At 32.3% G+C, this 20,013-nt stretch overlaps 1 protein-coding gene and 1 long non-coding RNA gene across 2 annotated transcripts; one reads left to right on the top strand and one right to left on the bottom strand.

Moving 5' to 3' along the window:
- Positions 1–6,606: 6,606 nt before the first annotated feature.
- Positions 6,607–15,929, bottom strand: LOC143230646 (prostamide/prostaglandin F synthase-like). The gene is given in 7 exon segments (XM_076464521.1): positions 6,607–9,803; positions 10,242–10,317; positions 10,657–10,720; positions 11,014–11,065; positions 11,307–11,511; positions 15,686–15,752; positions 15,874–15,929. Coding segments are annotated over 6 exon segments (585 nt in total). The 5' UTR covers positions 15,743–15,752; positions 15,874–15,929; the 3' UTR covers positions 6,607–9,672.
- LOC143230647 (uncharacterized) lies at positions 9,790–18,019 on the top strand. Its single transcript, XR_013016557.1, has 3 exons — positions 9,790–9,896; positions 17,271–17,483; positions 17,870–18,019. It is a non-coding gene; the product is annotated as an uncharacterized LOC143230647 (long non-coding RNA).
- The last annotated feature ends 1,994 nt before the right edge of the window (positions 18,020–20,013 follow it).

Here is a 20,013-nt window from a genome sequence, read left to right as displayed (position 1 = left end):
GTTTTACAACAGCTGTCAATTTTTATAAATCGGCTGTAATGGCTAGATTCTCTCTATGTGGTATACTTTGAGAAAGCTCTTACTCTACTTAGACTTTTGCTGGCAATTTTTTGCAGTGTGTTTCTTCAGATGTTATATGTTAGGCATGTATTGTTTTTTAGTCCATTTCCCCTGTTATGTTCACCAGGTTCGCTAAATTATACTTTCAGTACTTCTACACTGTTGATAGCGTAAATAGAAGTTTATATTCTACAGGACCTCAAATCCTTGTAATTTCTAAATGGCACTGTTAGTAATTTAAACTTTGACAGACTCAAGTTCCATCACCAGCTTTAGAGATTTTTTTCAGGATGTACAATATTTGGCTTCAGCATAATTATCATATCCTCATCTTTTATTGTGTCTGAATTTATCACCTCCAACGAATCCATCATTTCACGAGAAGCATTCAGGTAAGATATTTGGACAAGCATTTCCATACCTTCTGCAAGACTGACTAATATTTATTCTTTCGCTTGCACCATGTTCTGGAATTTGCTACTGATACTTCCTACTGGTGCACACGCTCCAAACCTATTGAATAAGGTGGACACTAATGCTTGGTAGTTGTTACGGTTTTCAGCTGGAGTCCAAATTGGTCATTGTACATGGATAGCAAGTTGTATAAGTTGTTGCTCACAATTCCGCTCAATCATTGCGGAAATTATTTCTAACAGAATCTGGTATAACTCTTGTGAAACTTTCTCATCATTGTCAACTTATTAATAACATTCTAGAATTCAATTTGATAGTGTTATGGCTGAAATAGCCTAGGAAGATCATTTAGTAATAAGTAGTACAGAAGTAGTAGTAATATGTTTAGATGTATTATAGATCAAATGAGTCTTCTATTCCACATTTTCTACCATATGATGTTTTAAGTTGAAACTCTTGAGTCAATGTTTAAAGAAGTGTGAATGGTTTGATTTTTGCATTTAATCTTTTGTTTTCCAGATATTTTACTTTGTCACTGATGTTCTGTACTTCAATGATGCTCTTTTCTATCCCACTGATGTCTTTCTATACTTCCATAATGTACTTCAGTTTTGACTTAATTTATTTTGCCATTATCCTCTCAATCTTATTGTTATAATCTCAATGTGCATCCTTACTTCATTCATAACTTCGTCGATCCTGTCCACAATCATATTTATTCTTCATTGTAATTATTCTATATAAATAATGGGTCTGTTTCTTTTAACTCCTCTAATAAATTCTCATTACTTTCTTCTGGTCTTCTCTTTCACTCTCCCTGGTCGTATTAGGATTGTCTGTTTCTTTCCTCTTGATTCTGTCTTAATAAAGGCCCGACATGGCCAGGTGGTCAAGGCACTCGACTTGTAATCCGAGGGTCGCTGGTTCAAATCCCCGTTACATTATAACACCCTCACAGCTGAAAGGACGAGCATGTTTGAAAGGACGAGCATGATTATATTTTATGAATATAAGATAGAACTCTGGATACCCGTGAAATAGAATTTCAACTGTTGAAGGTCAAATATTGAGATCCAAGCACCACTTGAACTGATGAAAATATTAAGACAGTTTGTTTGTTTTTAATTTCGCGCAAAGCTACACGAGGGGTATCTGCGCTAGCCATCCCTAATTTAACAGTGTAAGACTAGAGTGAAGGCAGCTAGTCATCACCACCAACTCTTGGATCTCAATATTTGACCTTCAACAGTTGAAATTCTATTTCACGGGTATCCAGAGTTCTATCTTATATTCATAAAAAAGAAAAACTTCTGGCATCAGTGTTGTTGTGTTATTCTTTCCCCGGTGGGTTCTTTTAAATTATCCGATGAAAACAACTCACTATTCAGTCCATGTAACAAAAAAAAAAGTCAATTGTATTTATTTTGTACAGGTTTGTTCATATTTTGTAATTTTTTGTAGGTCTACGTTTACAGCTACGCTATCTACAATGCACTAATGTAAATATCATCTACGTTACAGTTAGTGATAATTGATATAAATCTACCGGCTAGGAAGCGACTGTCTATCTTTCTCATGCCTCTTTATTTCACTATAAGCTTACTTAGCCAATTATCTAGCTCACCCATATTTATAACTAAATCCTTGTCCTAGATATTTAGCAGAATATCTCGTATATTAAAACTTGTTTAGAAGCTAGGACTAAGTGGACTTCAACATGGTGCTTTCTCCAGCTAACGTCTAAATCAAAACGTTAAGAAATATTGATTATAACTATATTTACTTATCATTAGATAGAAAAATTTCCGTTATTCTACCAGCATTTCATTTTCTAAAACATAATAAATGACTACTTTACCAATTAAAATAGCTGTCTAGTTGTTTTATAATTCTATCTCCAAATCTACAATGTCTCATTTCTTAAATATGGACGTATTAAATCTTGTTTATACAAGTAACTGTATAATTGAGTATAACTGTATAAATGAGGCAATTAAAATTCGACAGATTACTTCACAAAATCTAGTGTTCATTTTCAAGTGTACAGTTGTATCAATGATCGCCTTCTTTTAGCATATAAAGGTTAAAGTTAACATCTATCAATTTACAGAGAAAACAAACGTTCGAAAAAATAGTACTCATAATTTCACTTAACACTAGGCGAGACTTGTCATTACATCTCATTTTTCAAAAGTATTTAATATCTATAACAGTGACCGTCAGCAATATATGCCATCGTTATATTCTGTATCTAACACAATAGAATAGAAGGAATTATTATTTATAATGATGCTAATTAAGATAATTAAATTACGACAATCAATCCATTAAAATATCAAAGAAGCAGCAGGAGGAACCAAAAATATTTTTCTTCAATTCTACTTCCATATTTAAATACTGGTATTGGTACTCAAGACACTCCTTTAAGTCTTATGAAATTATAAATCAGTATACTCGTTTGTCTGTCGTCCCACTACACCAGTTTTAACACAGTTAAAAAAAAAAAACAAATTATAAGATGTATATGAATTATATTGATATGAAATTTAGCATTGCATGTTGAATATATGGTCATGTTGCAATAAATCACGTAAATGGAAACTAACAAAACATAAAAACACAACACAATAAACAAAAGTGAAAACTACGACGGCTGGGAATCAAACCCGGGTCAAGTGCTTGAAAATAAATTATGTTGTTTTTCTTTATTAATACAACCTCACAAAGGAGGTATAAACAAAACACATCATTGATTCAAGAATTCTTTTGAAAAAGACTGTATTTATCTAGAACAGTGGTTCCCAACCTTTTTTATGCCCCGCACCCCTTAAAAGTTTTAATATGTCCTCGCACCCCTCACAGTAATTATTTATTTAAGAATAAAGGTGAAGGTGGCCAAAACGAATGTTATCTTTCACCCCCTGAAACGCTATCTCGCACCCCTGGTTGGAAACCACTGATCTAGAGAGTAAAGAAATATTAGTCAAAGGTAATTCTTTGAGATACATTCATAGAAAATTAGTGGTAATAAATGCTAACAACTATACCACCGTCGCGAATGAAAAAGATAATATTAATATTTTATTACAATATTTTCTTTCATTATTTTGACATAAAATTATTTTATGAATAATGAAAATATTTCAAAATTAATATTAACATATGAACCAAAATATTGCATTAATAAAAATATAAGTTATTTTTCTAATTATTTGGATCTTGAATACTCAAAATATGAATTTTTTATGTTTTTTTTGTGTTTTCATACAATATAGTCACATGGGGCTATCTGCTATGTCCAGCGAGGGGCATCGAACCCCTGATTTTAACGTTGTAAATCTGTAGACTCACCGCTGTCCCAGCGGGCGACATATTTTTATGTATTTTCGTTTGTGGTGCAATTCAATTGATCCCACTTCTTAAGCCTCATTTACCATTTATGACATCGAGATATTGTTGCATTTCATCGTAACAGATGTGAAAATTATATGTTATTTCGGTCACATGCATATGTAGATAAATGGCCACGCCATTGTTGCACTATATGAAATTTCAATAAGAGGTTAAAGCTACCAACTTGTGTCATTAGTGCAACATTCATTGTATACATACTTTGGTTTATGTAATATAATAACCTGATGAACATTAGGCCTACAATTCGTGATGACGATAAATCCACTTGAAGTAAAAATGTATCTCAAGGCAGCTGGTATGAGTATTACAACTTTTATTAAAATAAAGTATGGGACGAGAGTATAAACAGGTACTGCATTGTAGGGGACGTTGCAGTTAGATGTTGGGTTATTAATTGGTATCGATATAAAAGTGGTCCCTTATATTGATTTAATTTTGGTTTTAGTTGTTGTATAAGTAGGCTTCTTTGATTTTGCGTTTGTTTATATTTGTTTCCCTACTTAGTACCTTGGTGTTTTTATGGTTATGTTGTGTTTATTTGATTTCCAGTGTTCAAAAATGTATGAAGGTGTTTTTTTTTTTCTTTTGTGTGTGTATTTGAATCTGGTTTCCATTTTTCTGTTTGTTTCCCCAATACAGAAGTCGCAGCAGTTGTTGCATTGTATTTTATAAACTATGTTGGTGTGGTGTTTGTCAGTTTAGTTTTTACATAGTATAGACCGTAGTTTTGTGCCTGTTTTTTTTAAAATAAATCTGGTATTAATTGGAATGTCTTATTATGTTACTAATTTTTGCCAAATGTTGGTTATTTTTCTGATGTCGGGAATATATGGTATGTAGCAGTATCTGGTTTCGTGATTTTTTTAATTCGTGAGATATATTTACTTTTGTTAGTTGATTTTGCTTTTTGTCTAGGTGTGTGCGTATAATGTTTTCTACCGTTTGTGGAGAAAACTTATTGTTGTTAATGAAGTATAGTTTTATTTTGTCTAATTCGTCGTTAGTTTTATTTGGTGAGCATAGTTTTATGGCTGTGTTTATTTGGTTTCTTAGTATGTTGAGTTTTTGTTTTGTTTTATGTGCTGAGTCCCAAGGAATGTATAGACCAGTATGAGTGATTTTTCGGTGGATTTCTGTTTTAAATTGTGTATCGGTTCTTGTCATTTTGAGGTTAAGTTCAGGTCAGCTATCGGTCAGTTTCCTCTTTCTTTCTTTGTGAACCTGAAGATGAACCGAAGAAGGTCGAAACGTTGTTCGCTCTTCTACATAAAACTTTTTTTCTTAACCCATACCAGCCGTTTTTACACATATATTTTTCTCTACACGTGGGTTTTTTCGTCATCACAGATTATCTTGGGATTTATTATAGTTTGTTGTTGATCTAGGTGTGTGCGTATAAAACCATTGACAAAATTATACGCACACACTGAGATCAACAACACAATCGAGCCCTGCAGTTTAACGTTAAGTCTGTAAACCTTTAGTTTCGTCTTGTTTCTTTTTACCATTCATGGAGCACAGATAGCCCTCGAGTAACTTTGTGCGAAATTCCAAAACAACCAAAGAAAATTTAGTTCTGAAAGAAAACATAAAATGTTGAAATATTTACACGTGCTGCCATCGGTTAACATTTTAAATTTCCTTCCCACAGATCTTTCTATTCTTGTACAGTGTACGTCTTAAAATAGTTCTGTGGCAAAGTTTCAATTTCAAAAAGGTTCTGTCATAATGCTGTCATGTCCAAAGCACATCAACACATTCCCCGTTTCTTTTCCATAATCGAGCTAATGTACAAGTATAATGATTTCCAATTACTTGTTTCACTACCGTGAATGCACAGAAATTCAAAAGGTGCTAGATCTGGCAGCTCGTTTAGTATATCTTAATACAGAATAGCATTAAAACCCATATAACTTTTCTCCAGTTAATTGGAATATATTACAGTTGATTGTGAGGTATGACTGGAAGACTTACCTAATGAACCCATACTTTACTGGCCTACTTTACAGATAAAGATTCTATCTCATTATGTTGGGTATTGCTACTTTTATGTTCATGGATTATCTCATGTTACAACATGTTACTTTATTTAGCACGGCTGAGGCAGAACTTGAGTTCTCCTATGTGGTACTGGTGCTCCAAGTTGATCCACATCGCAATTTGAATGTCATAAATTAATTTAATATAATGTACTGAACACTGCATTTAAGTTGAGAACTTTTCTTGCTGAGCCAAGTGGGCTTTTGTGACCAATTCTCTTCTTATATTCATAAAAATCAAAGTGACTCTGGCACAACTCTCACACCATCTAAAGTTACTGTGGCATAACTCCCCCACACTACCCAAAGTAACCATCATATTACTGTCCTGTATGAACACTTGATAACTGGGAAGTTTTATACAGATCACTTCAATATGTAACAAATGTTAAAAGTACTTGTTTTTATTGTTAAGTATAAAGCAACACAATGGGGCTATCTGTCCTGTGCCCACCAAAAGTATTGAAACCCAGTTTTTAGCCTCATAAGAATTCAGACTTCCACTGGGATGGGCAATGGTTTTTGTTTCTGAACTTGTAAAAAGCTACACGAGGGCTATCTGTGTTAGCCATCCCTAATTTAGCAGTGTAAGACTAGAGCAGAGGTGGCCAAACTTGCATAACCTAAGAGCCGCATATGATAAATTTCAGATGTTTGAGAGCCACAAGACATGAACAAATATCATACACGCATTTTTATTGTTACATACACATTTTGTTACATAAATTGTATATATATATTAAGAAATACATGTATGTAATAATATTTATTCATGTATGTAGTTTTCAAACTGTTAATTTGCATTTGTTTCAATAATTACAAAGTACATAATATATATACCAAATGTTTTCAAAATCCTCGCTGATTATTGTTTTAACTCTATTGAGTGTATTTAACATGGTAATGAACTACAGAAACATTTAAGAAAAATATGCAAGTTTGCATTTCATTAACATTAAATGAGACAGCCATAAATATTTGGGGTAAAACAGATATTTTTAATGATATTTATATGTCTTAGTAAATATCTGATCAAAACATAGAGGAAAATTTGTAAAACAATAAAATTAGATATTTTAATCAGATGCCACCTTTCCAAGGCTGTATGAATTACCTCCATCAGGTGTTGATTTGTAAGGATTGCATGACGCTTTGACTTTGAAAGTTTATTACAGAGTACAGTGATTCATAGCAGTACGTCATGCTGGAAATTGAGATGAGTCACACACTAGTTTTCTTCAGTTCAGGATATTTTATATCTGGAATTTGCTTCCACAACTCAATTGTAGAATGGGATTTATGGATCAACTTTAGACCAAGGTCTTCCTGTAGTTCTATTATTTTCATTTCCACAGCAGATGATTCTGTAACTAGAGGTTTGAGAATTGGACAACCATCATTGATCACATCAACCATGAATGGATTTACAAGAAAGGCAAAGCAGGGCTTCAGTTTCTGCAAGTCCTCAAACCTATCTAGGAAATTATCAAGCAGTCCTTGTAATTTATTTTTGTATTCTTTCAGTTTGTGGTCTTTTATTTCAATATCAGGGAATGTATTTACTCTCATTTTTAGACTGGGAAAGTAAGTGAAGTTTCTTGACAATATGTCTCTTTGAAAAAGTATTTTATTCTAAAAGCTGAAAATTGTCTGAGTAAGATCGAAACAATCTTATCCTTCCCCTGGAGTGCCAATTTGAGAGTTTGTAGATGATTCATTACATCAGTAAGGAACATTAGATCTTGCATCCATTCATCATTTTCCAGTTGAGGATAGAATCTTTTATTTTCTTCAAGAAAAGTAATAACAGGCTCCAACTGATCCATAAACCTATTTAAAATATTGCTGGTTGACAGCTGCCTCACAATGCAGTAGAAAGAGACATCACTAGGTTTATCTTCAAGCTCCAGTTCTTCAATAAACGTTTTGAACTATTGGTGGGTATTCCCATTTAAGCGTATGAAATTGACAATTTCAAGAACAAATTTCATAACACCTTTATACTTGAAGTATCTGGCTACCAGGTGTTCACAATGACTAATGCAATGAACAGGAAGAAACTCTGGAAAGTTGGAATTGCTTTTCAGAAGTGCAATTAATCCTATACTTTTTCCCCACCATTGTAGGTACTCCATTTGTTGCAACACTGATGACTTTATCCAGTGGAATAACAGCATTTGTTAAGGCTCTGTCAAATGCATTTTTAATGTTAATACTATGAGTTGTTTCTTTTAGTGCCACAAAGTCCAACATCTCTTCTTTCACAGTTACATAAGAGGAAACATAACAAACAAATACTGCCAGTAGTGGGTTGTCTTGTATGTCTGTAAATTCATTAAGGGCTAAGTTGAATGCAGGGAATTCTTTAAATCATTTTGCATTTTGCCTGCAACATCAGCACTGATCTGTCAGATACGTCTCTCTGTAGTGTGGCACGAAACTGGTGTTTATGCTATTTGTTGCTGAAGTTTTGTGTTATTTGGATCTAACACTGCAACAACTTCAGCTTTATTCTTCTTAACAAATTCACCATCATGATATATCAAAACTAGCTTCAGTCACTGTGCCAACTTCGTTACTGAACAGTATCTGCTGGCTATTTAGTGATGATTTTAATACAGTAGACTTGTTTTTTCTAAAAAAAAATTAAAGTGAAAAGAAACAATAAGCTCCAACACATGCAATGCAACCAAACTCAACAGCACCCAGTATCCCACTAACACTCTGCTTATTTCACTGCCCGAACACAGCCACAATTACACAACTACAAGCCATGCCCATTAAGACTAACATTGTCAGCACCAGCTTGTATGACTACTGATTCTCTAGCACAATTCCTCTGTAATCCTAGCTGATCTGAAACTTCTTTAATCCCCGACTCCAATCTAGCATTAAAATTAAGATTTAAATTCTTAAATATATTTACTCACCATGAACATTAAACTTACGTTTTAATCCAGTGGACTCCCACCTTTTTCTGGTAAAACACTGTAATTATAAAGCTTGAAATTTTTTTATTTACTTTTTGTATTAATTGTGATGCAAAAAGAAGCTCAGCCAATGTATTTCTGTGAGCTGCACATTATATGTCAAAGAGCTGCTGTTTGGCCACCCCTGGACTAGAGGGAAGACAGCTAAATCACCACCACCCACCGTCAACTATTGGGCTACTCTTTTACCAATGAATAGTGGGATTGACCTTCACCTTATAATGACCCCATAGCTGAAAGGGCATGTTTAGTGGTACAGAGATTTGAACCCACAACCCTGAGCAGACTAACAATCTGGTTATGACTGGCCCAGTGGAAGGGGGGGGGCTTTCAAAAGTAATATGCTTATTAGAAGCTAAATTTCAAAATTTCTGGGGGTGTAACAGGTTACAATGAATTATTGGTTTAACATAACAACAATGCTTTAGTTACTAATATTGTAGAACGTTTTATTCATATTAGAGAGATTATATTACATAAAAGAAACAACAGTAGTATTAGTAACTGACTCTCATCATTTCCATACCAAACTATTAATGTTCATCCACTACACTGCTGTTTTGGTTTACAGTGTAGCTTCATATGTTACAGTTTGATTGTGCTTAATATTTTCTGAAGCAACAAATAGTTTTTACATACCAGACATATTAATACAATCATGATATTTGAAATACTTATAAAACTATCTATATCCTTAAAAATATATATATATTGAAATATTATGATTTTATATTATGCCCCAAACAATGTTTAAGCTAAGCAGTATATCTTCCACCTTCAGCAGATGCTTCTTCTTGAAGAATGCCAAGAGCTTTGATGACCTCCTCAGGATCTACATTATCTGATGGTTCATCTTGCTTGTGAGATAATAAAACTTCTTCACCTCCTATCATATCAAGGTTAAAAAAAAAACATTCTAAATTAAATTTGTGGAGAAGATACTATAAACAGTACACAATAAACAGCACAGAACATGCTGGTAAGTAGCAAATAATTTGACATAGCATTAGAATATAAAAAGTTCAGATTAGGTTATCATAAACTTCTGAAAATATGAAACAACTAATTTATGGAAGTTCAATAATGGTACTTTCATCTGTTTAATAACGATGAAAAAATATATCATACTTATTCTCTCTGCATTTTACTTTTTTTAGAACCTCATACCCAAAACACAAGTTAACAGGATAAGATTTTTAAGAGCACACAGAACAGTTTTATCTCTTGTTCAAGGAAGTAATTACACTCACTATTTTCTAAAACGTAGAGCTCATCCTTTGTGTGAGTAACTTCTTTATTCTTTGATTTAGTCAAAACATCTTACCTTGACTGACAACTAATGCTCCACCATTTTGATATCCATCTCCTTTCTTGTCACCACCTACACCTAATTCTTTAACCTAAATAAAAATAACAAGAATGACAATTACCATCATAGCTAGCAGCTTACATCTACATAAGCCTAATTTCTGAACAGCTTTTGAAACATGACAAATTCTATCCAATATCATCACACAGCTACTGTGGAAGCTTCCATAAGTAAAACAGTTTATTATTTCAAAAACAGAGAACCACAAGACTTGACAAAAGACAAAACAACTGTGAAATATTCCAAACTAGAAAAGATTACAAATACATAATAAAAGAAATTATCAGTAACTCTTGTTATTTCAATCTATTTTACAGTATCATAAAAGTGACAAAGTAAATTTTCATTTCTCCTAAGCCTAGTTTCTTACCTTTTCCAAAGCATCACGTGACTTTTTATTGAACATTCCTAATAAGACGTTGAAGAAGCTAAGCCTAAAAAAACCAAAGAAAACTGTATTGATGACCATACAGATTTTATACAATTATTTCATGGGTTAATACTTATAAAAAATAACACTAACACAGTTATAAGATATACAGATGTATAACTTGAAAGGGTTAAAAAATAACAGTGTAGAAACCCTCTTGGTAAAGTAAAAATAAGAGAAACAAATAATATAAAAACCCTCTGAGATAAGTAAAGAAAATTTCATGACATAAGATTAAAAAATTTTCTCATGTGATAAAGGTAATAAAAGCATAAATGTCAAAAATCTATTCCTTACCTTTTAAATCCTAAGGCTCGGTATGTTTTTTTCTGATTATCTAAGTAAAGTTCTGTGAATCAGAGAAGTTATGCATGAAGTTATATTTCCACAAACATGTTTGTCAGTGATAAAAATGATAGTTTAGGAATTACTGATATATCAATTAGTATTAAAACATCAATAATAAACAATTCATCTTCATTAGTTGTTGTTTCAGTTATATTATTTCTGTTTTTAAACATTTCTATGTAGTAAAGAAATAAGTTTGTTTTCCAGAATTTGAAACAATAGTACTTAGCACTCTTTCTTACCTCCTTTAAAATAATTTCCTTCCACAAATTCTTGAACTCCAATGTCTTCTAGGCCTATTCCAACTAGCCGCACATTATGGGCGTCCAACCGAGACTTAACACTACTCAGTTCACGGGCACCCAGGCGGCAAAAAGGTCATCCAAAACGGCGAAAAAATGTGATGACACACGGCTGCTTAGCCCAGAAGTTTTCAATGGCAACATTCTACAGAATGAAAGAGGAAATAATTTACATTTCAAGAATTCAAGGTTTAAATTCATTGCTGAAATATAACTTCTTTCCAGACTTTTCAGTGTTGTACAAATTTTACTTACCAGAAGAGTAGAAGCTGTTCTTATTTATGTATTTAAAAATAACATGTGAGATACGTTTTTCTAGGATTATGTAATGTATAAAATCAGCATTGAAACCAAATGGTTTTAAAAATATGTTAACTCTGCACAGTTATGCAAATTATTTCAGGTACAATACCCAAGTTTCATCACTGGTATCTGTAACAATCACACAGCTACGTCAGGTACAATACCCTAAGTTTCTTCTGTGGTATCTGTAATAATCACTAATTTCTACACAGTACATACCATTTTTCATACATATTAAAAGAACTGTTTCATTCAAGGCATAACAAGAGTTCATTTAGTCCATTTAGGCTAACCCACTTTTACTACCAGTCTATTGGATCTACACATTTAAAACTCCTTATATCCAAAATATCTGTCCAATATTTTAAACTCCTGCAGTTGCTTATACTGTCAGATCCCAAAGTGAACTATTTCACAGAACAGTCATCTAAAAGAAAAGTAAAATTTTACCAACTTGAGTTCTAACAGTTATCTATATCTTAAACTGGTGTCCCCTAGTTTATGTAATTATGTGAATTCCTAGTCTGTAATAATCATAAAACCTCCAGTCATGTCTCTTTTTCTGAAGTGTAAACATGTCAAGAGATTTAAACCCATCTCAATACAATATACCCCTCCAGAACTAAAATCAACCTGGCAGAAACATGTCAGGAGATTTAGACCTATTAAAATGCAACACACCCCTCCAGACCTGGAAAGATTCTAGCAGAAACATGTCAAGAGATTTAAACTTATTCCAAAACAACACACAACTCCAGACATGGAATCAGTCTAGTGGAGATTTCAGCCTACATGAGCACCCAAACACCTGGAATCACACCTAAATTTTTTCCAGTAAAACAATTTTATAAAAAAACACACCAAAAAGTACAAACAATGTACCAAGTAGGTTTAATAAGTACTTCATAGAGTAAACTTACACCTTCCTTAGAGTTGTACTCTATAACTATGTATACAACCTCACATCATGTATCACTAACTAAACTTCATTGTCTAGGACACTTTAGAGACTATATTATAGTCAAATAATGTTTCTGCTCAACTGCTTCTATAGTTATTTATTGTATCTGGTATGTGTAATATTCCTCATAATAATATTAAAAGGTCTCATAACATTTCAGATCACAGATAATCCAAATATAATTAGAAATGTAAAGCATCTATGTTAAGTGGGAAATACACATGAATATCTATAAAATTAACATATTTTTACCTTATTACCAAAGTTATTAATTAAAACCAGCATTGAATTATGGGATATACCAGTTTTAACAAAAATCCATAGTGATTTAACCTCATTTGAAACAGTTCTCTGTCATACACCACACAACTACACTTTAACAATCTTATCACATCTTGTTCCCATCTTTGTAATTTCTATTGTAATGCTTTATCAAAAGCCTTCCAACAATCCAACAAATTTGTTTCATTCTTAACATAAGATTAAATGCAACATTCTCAAAGATAGCAAAATCTTAAGACACGACTTTTCCTTTCAGAATTCAAATTGACCATCTGTGATAACATGAAACTCCACAGCTTCACAATGATTGGAATAGAAGTTATTATAAAACTGTCACCCTCATGGTTTAATACAGGTTATAAGATAAGATATTATAAAACTGTCACCTTTCTGTCTTCATACAGGTTAAAAGATATTATAAAACTGTCACCCTCATGGTTTAATACAGGTTCTCTTCATACAGGTTAAAAGATATTATAAAACTGTCACCTTTCTGGCTTCATACAGGTTAGAATACTAGTTATTTTTACTGTGATTTTAAAACAATAACAAAACTTCGTATCTAGTTAAATAGTGATTACAGACTCTTAAATTTTTCTGCACTTTATTCTCCTGACGATATAGTTATTACTGTTTCATAGTAACAATTCTGTTCTTAACTGTACCCCTAACTACATGTCAGAAACATTGTCCTTAGTTACTTCCCCAACCACTTAAGGTGGAACACTGTTCTTAAATGGTTTTGTAATTTTTTAAAGAAAATCACTGTCTCTAGTTGGTTCTCCAAATACATGAAGAGAAAAAATGTCCCTATTTGGTTCACTAATCATTTCAGTAAAAAAATTCCCTTATGTAGTACGCTAAATACTTCATGAAAAACACTGTTTGTTCTAACCATTAATAAAACCTTTACTACAGGGTGTTCGGAAAGTCACTGCGCAATTTTGTAATCATATTTTATAATATTTCAGATTTTAATCCCAATATGGTTTTAACAACTGAAGAACGTGTATAGCTCGTCGAACACGTATTCTGAGAAAGTGGTAGATACACAGATGTGATGCGACAGCGATTTGCTGAAAAATTCCCAGATACACCTGTTCCACGTCGCAATGCAGTTCGTAACCTTGTTGATAAGTTTCGAGAAACAGGATCAGTGGATGATGCCAAACGCTGTGAAAGGCCAGCAAAGCTATCGGAGGAGAAACTGTTGGATATTTCTGACAGTGTGATGCAGAGTCCATCAAATTCATTACGAAAGTTAGCTCACCAGCATGATATTGGTCTTGGAACTGCTCATAAGGCCGTCAGAAAGAAATTAAAGCTCTCCCCATACAAAATAATGGCGGTACAAGAACTAGAAGCAACTGATAATGAAAAACGAATACGCTATTGCAGATGGTTTAACCGATTTATCGAAGAGAATGCAGCTAATGTGTTGGATGTGACCTTTTTCACCGACGAGCATAGTTCCATCTCTCGGGTTACGTTAATTCACAAAATTCAGTCTATTTCAAGCCAGCAACTGATAGCGGTGTTTAGAAACAAAATAAGAAGGATCCAAGCCTGCATTGATGCCAACGGGGGTCACTTTCAACATTGTTTATAATTGTCATTTATATTTACCTCCTGTATTCTATATTGAAATGTCTGTTAATAAATATATAAGTGCACAGTGACTTTCCGAACACCTTGTATTAGACCACATACCAGACGTGGAACACAATCACTTTGTTCAGGAATGTTATTCTGTCAGGTGTGGGTTGTTGCACAGTTAAGAATAATTAGTTTGCGAGTACACGCTCTGTCTTTGTCCATATATAGTATATTATATTTTGAGTTGGTGAGAACAATACCCTACAAAGTGAGGGAACATATCTCTGGGAAGCCAAAGCCTTTCAAATCTTTTAATGTGCCATCCCTGTTGCATAATGACCTACTAATTATAAAAAGGCAACTTATTATAATAATAAGTTTTTCTACGTACATTTCTAATTACCCTATAAATCCTAAACTCCCGAGGATGATAAGGTGTTCCATAGCTACTTAGCACTTTATATTTTTAAGTAGATAGCTATATATGTTCTATTGGTAACCGAGTTAAATAAATAATTATAAACCAAATTTCAGACATTTTAAAAACAAACTTAACAACTTCATAAAAATGAATAAAAGAAGATATTTATAAATAATGAATAGCGGTAGAGCGTCATTACTATACTGCCACCCAGTGGCACAATGTTATGTCTACAGACTAAACCGCTAGAAATCGGGTTTCGATAACTGTGGCGGACAGAGCACCGATAGCAAATTACGTAACTTTGTGCTTAATCCTAAATAAACCAAGATTAATACTTCTACAACTACCAAAATACAAATACGCAGTTATGCAGCGTTACTTTTAAAAATTAAAATATATATGTAATTAATTTATATTAATCAAAATTAACCCTAGAACTTACAAGTACGTGTTGGCAATACTGCAGGGTAAACTAAAATTAAATTGTTAAATTACTACGAGTTACAGCTTTTAAATTTATGCTAAAATATAGTTAGTGCGATCATTATTTTGAACTTGAGATTATATGTCAAAAATGATTGTATCAGTTACTGAAAAGTTGTACTCGTTTTAAAAATATTATTTATTATAATATCTGTAAGTCGCAATAAAACAATACCTATAATCAGCATGCAAACTATAACAGACACTATTAAGGTTACATTGGTTACAACTTACTTATGGAGTAATACCAATTTTTTAATACAAACTTACTTCTTGTGTAGCCACAGACTTCACCAAGTTTTTTGCAATTTTCTGTGCTTCGTTCATTTTGAACAATCTAAAATAAATAAGTTATGTTAATATCAACATAAAAAACACATTATAAACTCTGGAATAAAAATACTGCTATAAGGAGTATAATATTTTTTATTATTTTCCAACCTCACTTCTACACCAACCTTCCAACTAACTCATCCTAAACTATAACAGTACAATTATAAATAATACACAAGTCATACAAACTTTTTGATTCAAATTATAAGTAGCGACATCTACACATTGGAACTGAATTATTAAATGATATATTTTATTTTTGAACATATATTTAAAAGTATAATGAATGGTTTTTCACAATTGTATCAATTTTCCACGTCAAACGAACGAAAATTAATGGTTAGTTATAATAAATAACGAAAACTAAATTGTAAATAAGTAATTCCTAAATTAACAGTGAATAGCATTTTTTTCATGAGTCATTTCTGTTTGAATTAATCTAAATATGATCATAACACAGGTTACAACACCATTGCAACAGTTCCACCAATAGGAACTTCATTTGAAACTGTTAAAATAAATAGGAAGGAACTGCAATTAAAAATCAGCTGCTTTTTTAGAGCAAAACTGAAAATCAGTTTAATACCTTATATATCTAGTTTTATGTTACGGTGCTAAATGTTGTTCGTCTTTATTTATTTTCTGATTCAGTAGTCTGATTTATTAGTTTAAACTTACAATGCGCTAATCTAATCAAAAGGTTTATTTTCAATAAAAAAATTAAAAGATAAATGACACTTAGAAAAGTACAATAAAAATAAAAATACCGGTCAAGGTGGAAAGTTTTGTATTTTTCAATAAAGTTGCAAATAATATTAAACTTCTGGATATTATAAGTCAAGAGGTGTAATACTGATTTTAAATAAGTTTTTTTTCTAAATAGGAATTTAAAATATTGTTAACAAATGGCAAAATATTTAAATATATTTTAATAAAATTAAATAAACCTCTTAAACAGTATCATTAAAGTCGAGCTTCTTGACCATTAGAGTATAATTTTGTTTTATGGTGTTCTCTCATTTGGCTGTTTTTGTTTTCTATTTTGAATTATTTGGTAAAAATAATACTTAGTCCAGCCCACGTAACACCAATGAATTATTTTTATTTCTTCAATATCGTTTTTGCAACCACTTTCACTCATTATCCTAATTTCATAAATAAACTTTTCAACAGAAACTGCGAGGCAAATGGTACATACACCAAACTTATTGAAATTCTTCTGGAAGTAAATCGATTGATAAACAACCGCGTTAATTTTCCAAGTGAAGTGACTGAAGAGACACGATAACTCTTACAAATAACACTGAATATATCACTTATTATTTCACAGTTTCACTCACTAACTGACTGGTCAGAAGTGAACTCAATTATCCTTAATTACTAATATTCATATTGTACTCAAACTGTTTGATTACACGAAGTTTCTTGATTCTTAACTTTCATGAAATTTCCAGACGCCTAATGTCAGACGCCCTCTAGCAAATATCTATTATAAAATATTGAAAACATTTCTTTTCTCCAGAATTTTCATGCAACGATAGTTCTTTGTACAACTGATTTTGAACTGACTGACTAAATGGAATGTAACCAGTAAACAGCATCCACCGCCACACTGTTGTTTCCCCAACGGCCCAAAACGCACAGGGCGTAATTGCAACAACAAACTGTGAACCGTGAAATTCACAGGATGAACAACAACAACTATCGTTATCACACACCTGCCTTTACTATAAATGTAATTATATTTTAATATGATATTTTATAATATTTCAGTTAACAATATTGTAGATAAGTCTCTGCTTTTATGTTTGTATAACATAAGGGTTAAAGATAACTGTTTAAAAGTTAAGCCTTCTACTCTGGAACCCTAAAAGTTAGTAATTTGTTTATTTTTCGAATATTCAAACAAGTAAAGTTAATTTCTCATGTTATAATTTTTGCCAGTACTTCATTATTACCATGTAATGTGCAAGCATACCAAGTATTCCCTACTTTCTATAATGCTTTAGAAATTTCAATATTTATGACGTAGTTTCCACGCTGTCATGGCGGTAATGTGTGGTCCAGAAGTGTTAACATTTCCTTGTTTTAGTTACTTCGTGCCTTTGTTCTCTTTAATAGGTTATGCCATCTCTGTCTACAAGGATATTTCACAATTAGGTGGAGCATCCGAGCCGAACGGGTTAGCATTGGAATGTCCTTTGCTGTCAGAAAAGTGGTCACGAGGTGATACAGTCAACTGAACAAAGAAAGCGATTTCACATTTTAGATCCGAGCGTTTCCTTGATTCAGTTGTTTCACTAGCCGAGATCTTATTTTGTATATTACAGTGTTAGTTCTTCTGCTAGAAAAAGATAACAGAATTAAACATTATCCAGTTTAAGAAAGGGCTGTTAGTTCTTATAGTGAGTCACATTAAACTTATTTTATTCATTTGTTTAGAACATATTCACCTGTGATTTTCACACTAAAGGAAAAAATTGTCGAATTATCTCTCTCCCAAGAACCCTCAGAAATTCCTGGACGAACTCTGCTTTTATTGTGAGTTCGTCTATTTCATAGTTGTCGAGAAATCGGTTTCATTCACGAATACAACCACCATGTACTTTTATGATTAAATTAGATATATGGCGAGTACTAAGAGTTAATCTCTGGCGAGTTTTTTCGTATTAGCGTAAAGCTACACAAGGGCTATCTGCACTCTGTCCACCATGAGGAATCGAGACCCGGATCTTAGCCCTTTTAACTCTGTAAACCTATCGCTGACTCACCGGAAAGAAATCTAGGATGAAGGAAATTGTTAGGCCTACATTACTAAATATTTTCACTATTATTTACAATGACACTTAACCTATTTTTCTATTTTTATAGAACACGCCTAGTTATGTTTAACTTCGTCTCAAGTCAATAATTCTAACGTTTAGTATATTATAATAAAAACAAAACGACCAAATATCGTGATTTATAAACTTTATATTACATGCTGTTGGCAAACGAGCTCAGAACGCAAATGAGGATATTATGGAGAATTCTTTTCTATGGCCAAACCTATCCTATAATGTTTTTGGAACAATGTTTACACTAATTATCAAAGTACTTATGGCATATATCAACAGTATATTAATAGGCCAATTCTATAAAATATTCTTGATTTTTAAATCAAACAGATTCCCCCTAATTTAAAAGAAAAATTGAACTTTCATGTTAAGAGTTATTCATAAACCATTCATTTACGGTTTGTTTGTAATTAACCACAAAGCTACACAATGAGCTATCTGTAGTCTGCCGACCACGTGTATCAAAACCCAGTTTGTAACGTACTTTTTTACATCTTTGCTTTCTTTAATTTTTGTATATTTTGCTGTATTTAACTTGTATACTGTGTTTTGAATTTTTACTTTTGTATAATTTTGCTTTGCTTTTAATTTCTGCTCACTTTTTGTACATTTTTCATTGTACAGTTCACCCGTTTATTAAAATTGTGTTTTTTGTTTAACTTTAATCTACTTTGTTTAATTTGTACATTTTTTCTTTTTTTTTTACATTATTGTTTAATTTTTGTACGTATTTGCTTCTTTTTTTTTTCACTTGTATAATTTTGCTGTTTTTCTACTGTTGTACATTTTTGTCATTTCCGTACATTTTTTCTCACTGTCACTATTTTTGTTATTATTTCATTGTACATTTTGCTTTTTATACAGTTCCTTGTTTTGCTTTTGTACCGTTCCGGTATTTGTCCGCAAACATACCACTAGAAGGCTTAAGTTTACGAACTCAAAACTCTTAACATTCACGATTCGACTCCTATTGATGGAACAGAGGACAAATCAGCTGACTCTGGAGGTTTATGTTAAGAAACAACAGCAACGCTCCGAAAACTTTCAGTGTGCAAGTGTATATATGCGTGCGTTATTTTTGGCACAGTAAAATAACGTTTTTATTAGTTCTTTCAGTCAACTAGTTGCCATCATTAGGGCTTGTAAATACAATTATTGACAATACCTTTACTGGTGAAACCAAGATCGCAATAAATGATGCATTTGTAAATCATTCAGTTATCTTGTTTTTCTTCAATTCCCTTTTATTTTTAATACACGGTAACACAACAATGTGTTTTTCATAATTTTTTCCCGAAAAAAAGTTTATATGCAACTTGTACCACTACAACACTTGTTCTAATGTTGTGTTTACCATATGGAATTGCCGGAAGGATGGATCTCCAAAATACGAAACTACACGCGAATAAAAATCAACAACCAAGAAAA

Source organism: Tachypleus tridentatus, chromosome 10 (assembly GCF_004210375.1).
Source record: "Tachypleus tridentatus isolate NWPU-2018 chromosome 10, ASM421037v1, whole genome shotgun sequence".
In the NCBI taxonomy this organism is placed as follows: domain Eukaryota; kingdom Metazoa; phylum Arthropoda; class Merostomata; order Xiphosura; family Limulidae; genus Tachypleus; species Tachypleus tridentatus.
Note: the sequence above shows the minus strand (reverse complement) of the source record. Positions and strands in the feature narration are given on the sequence as shown.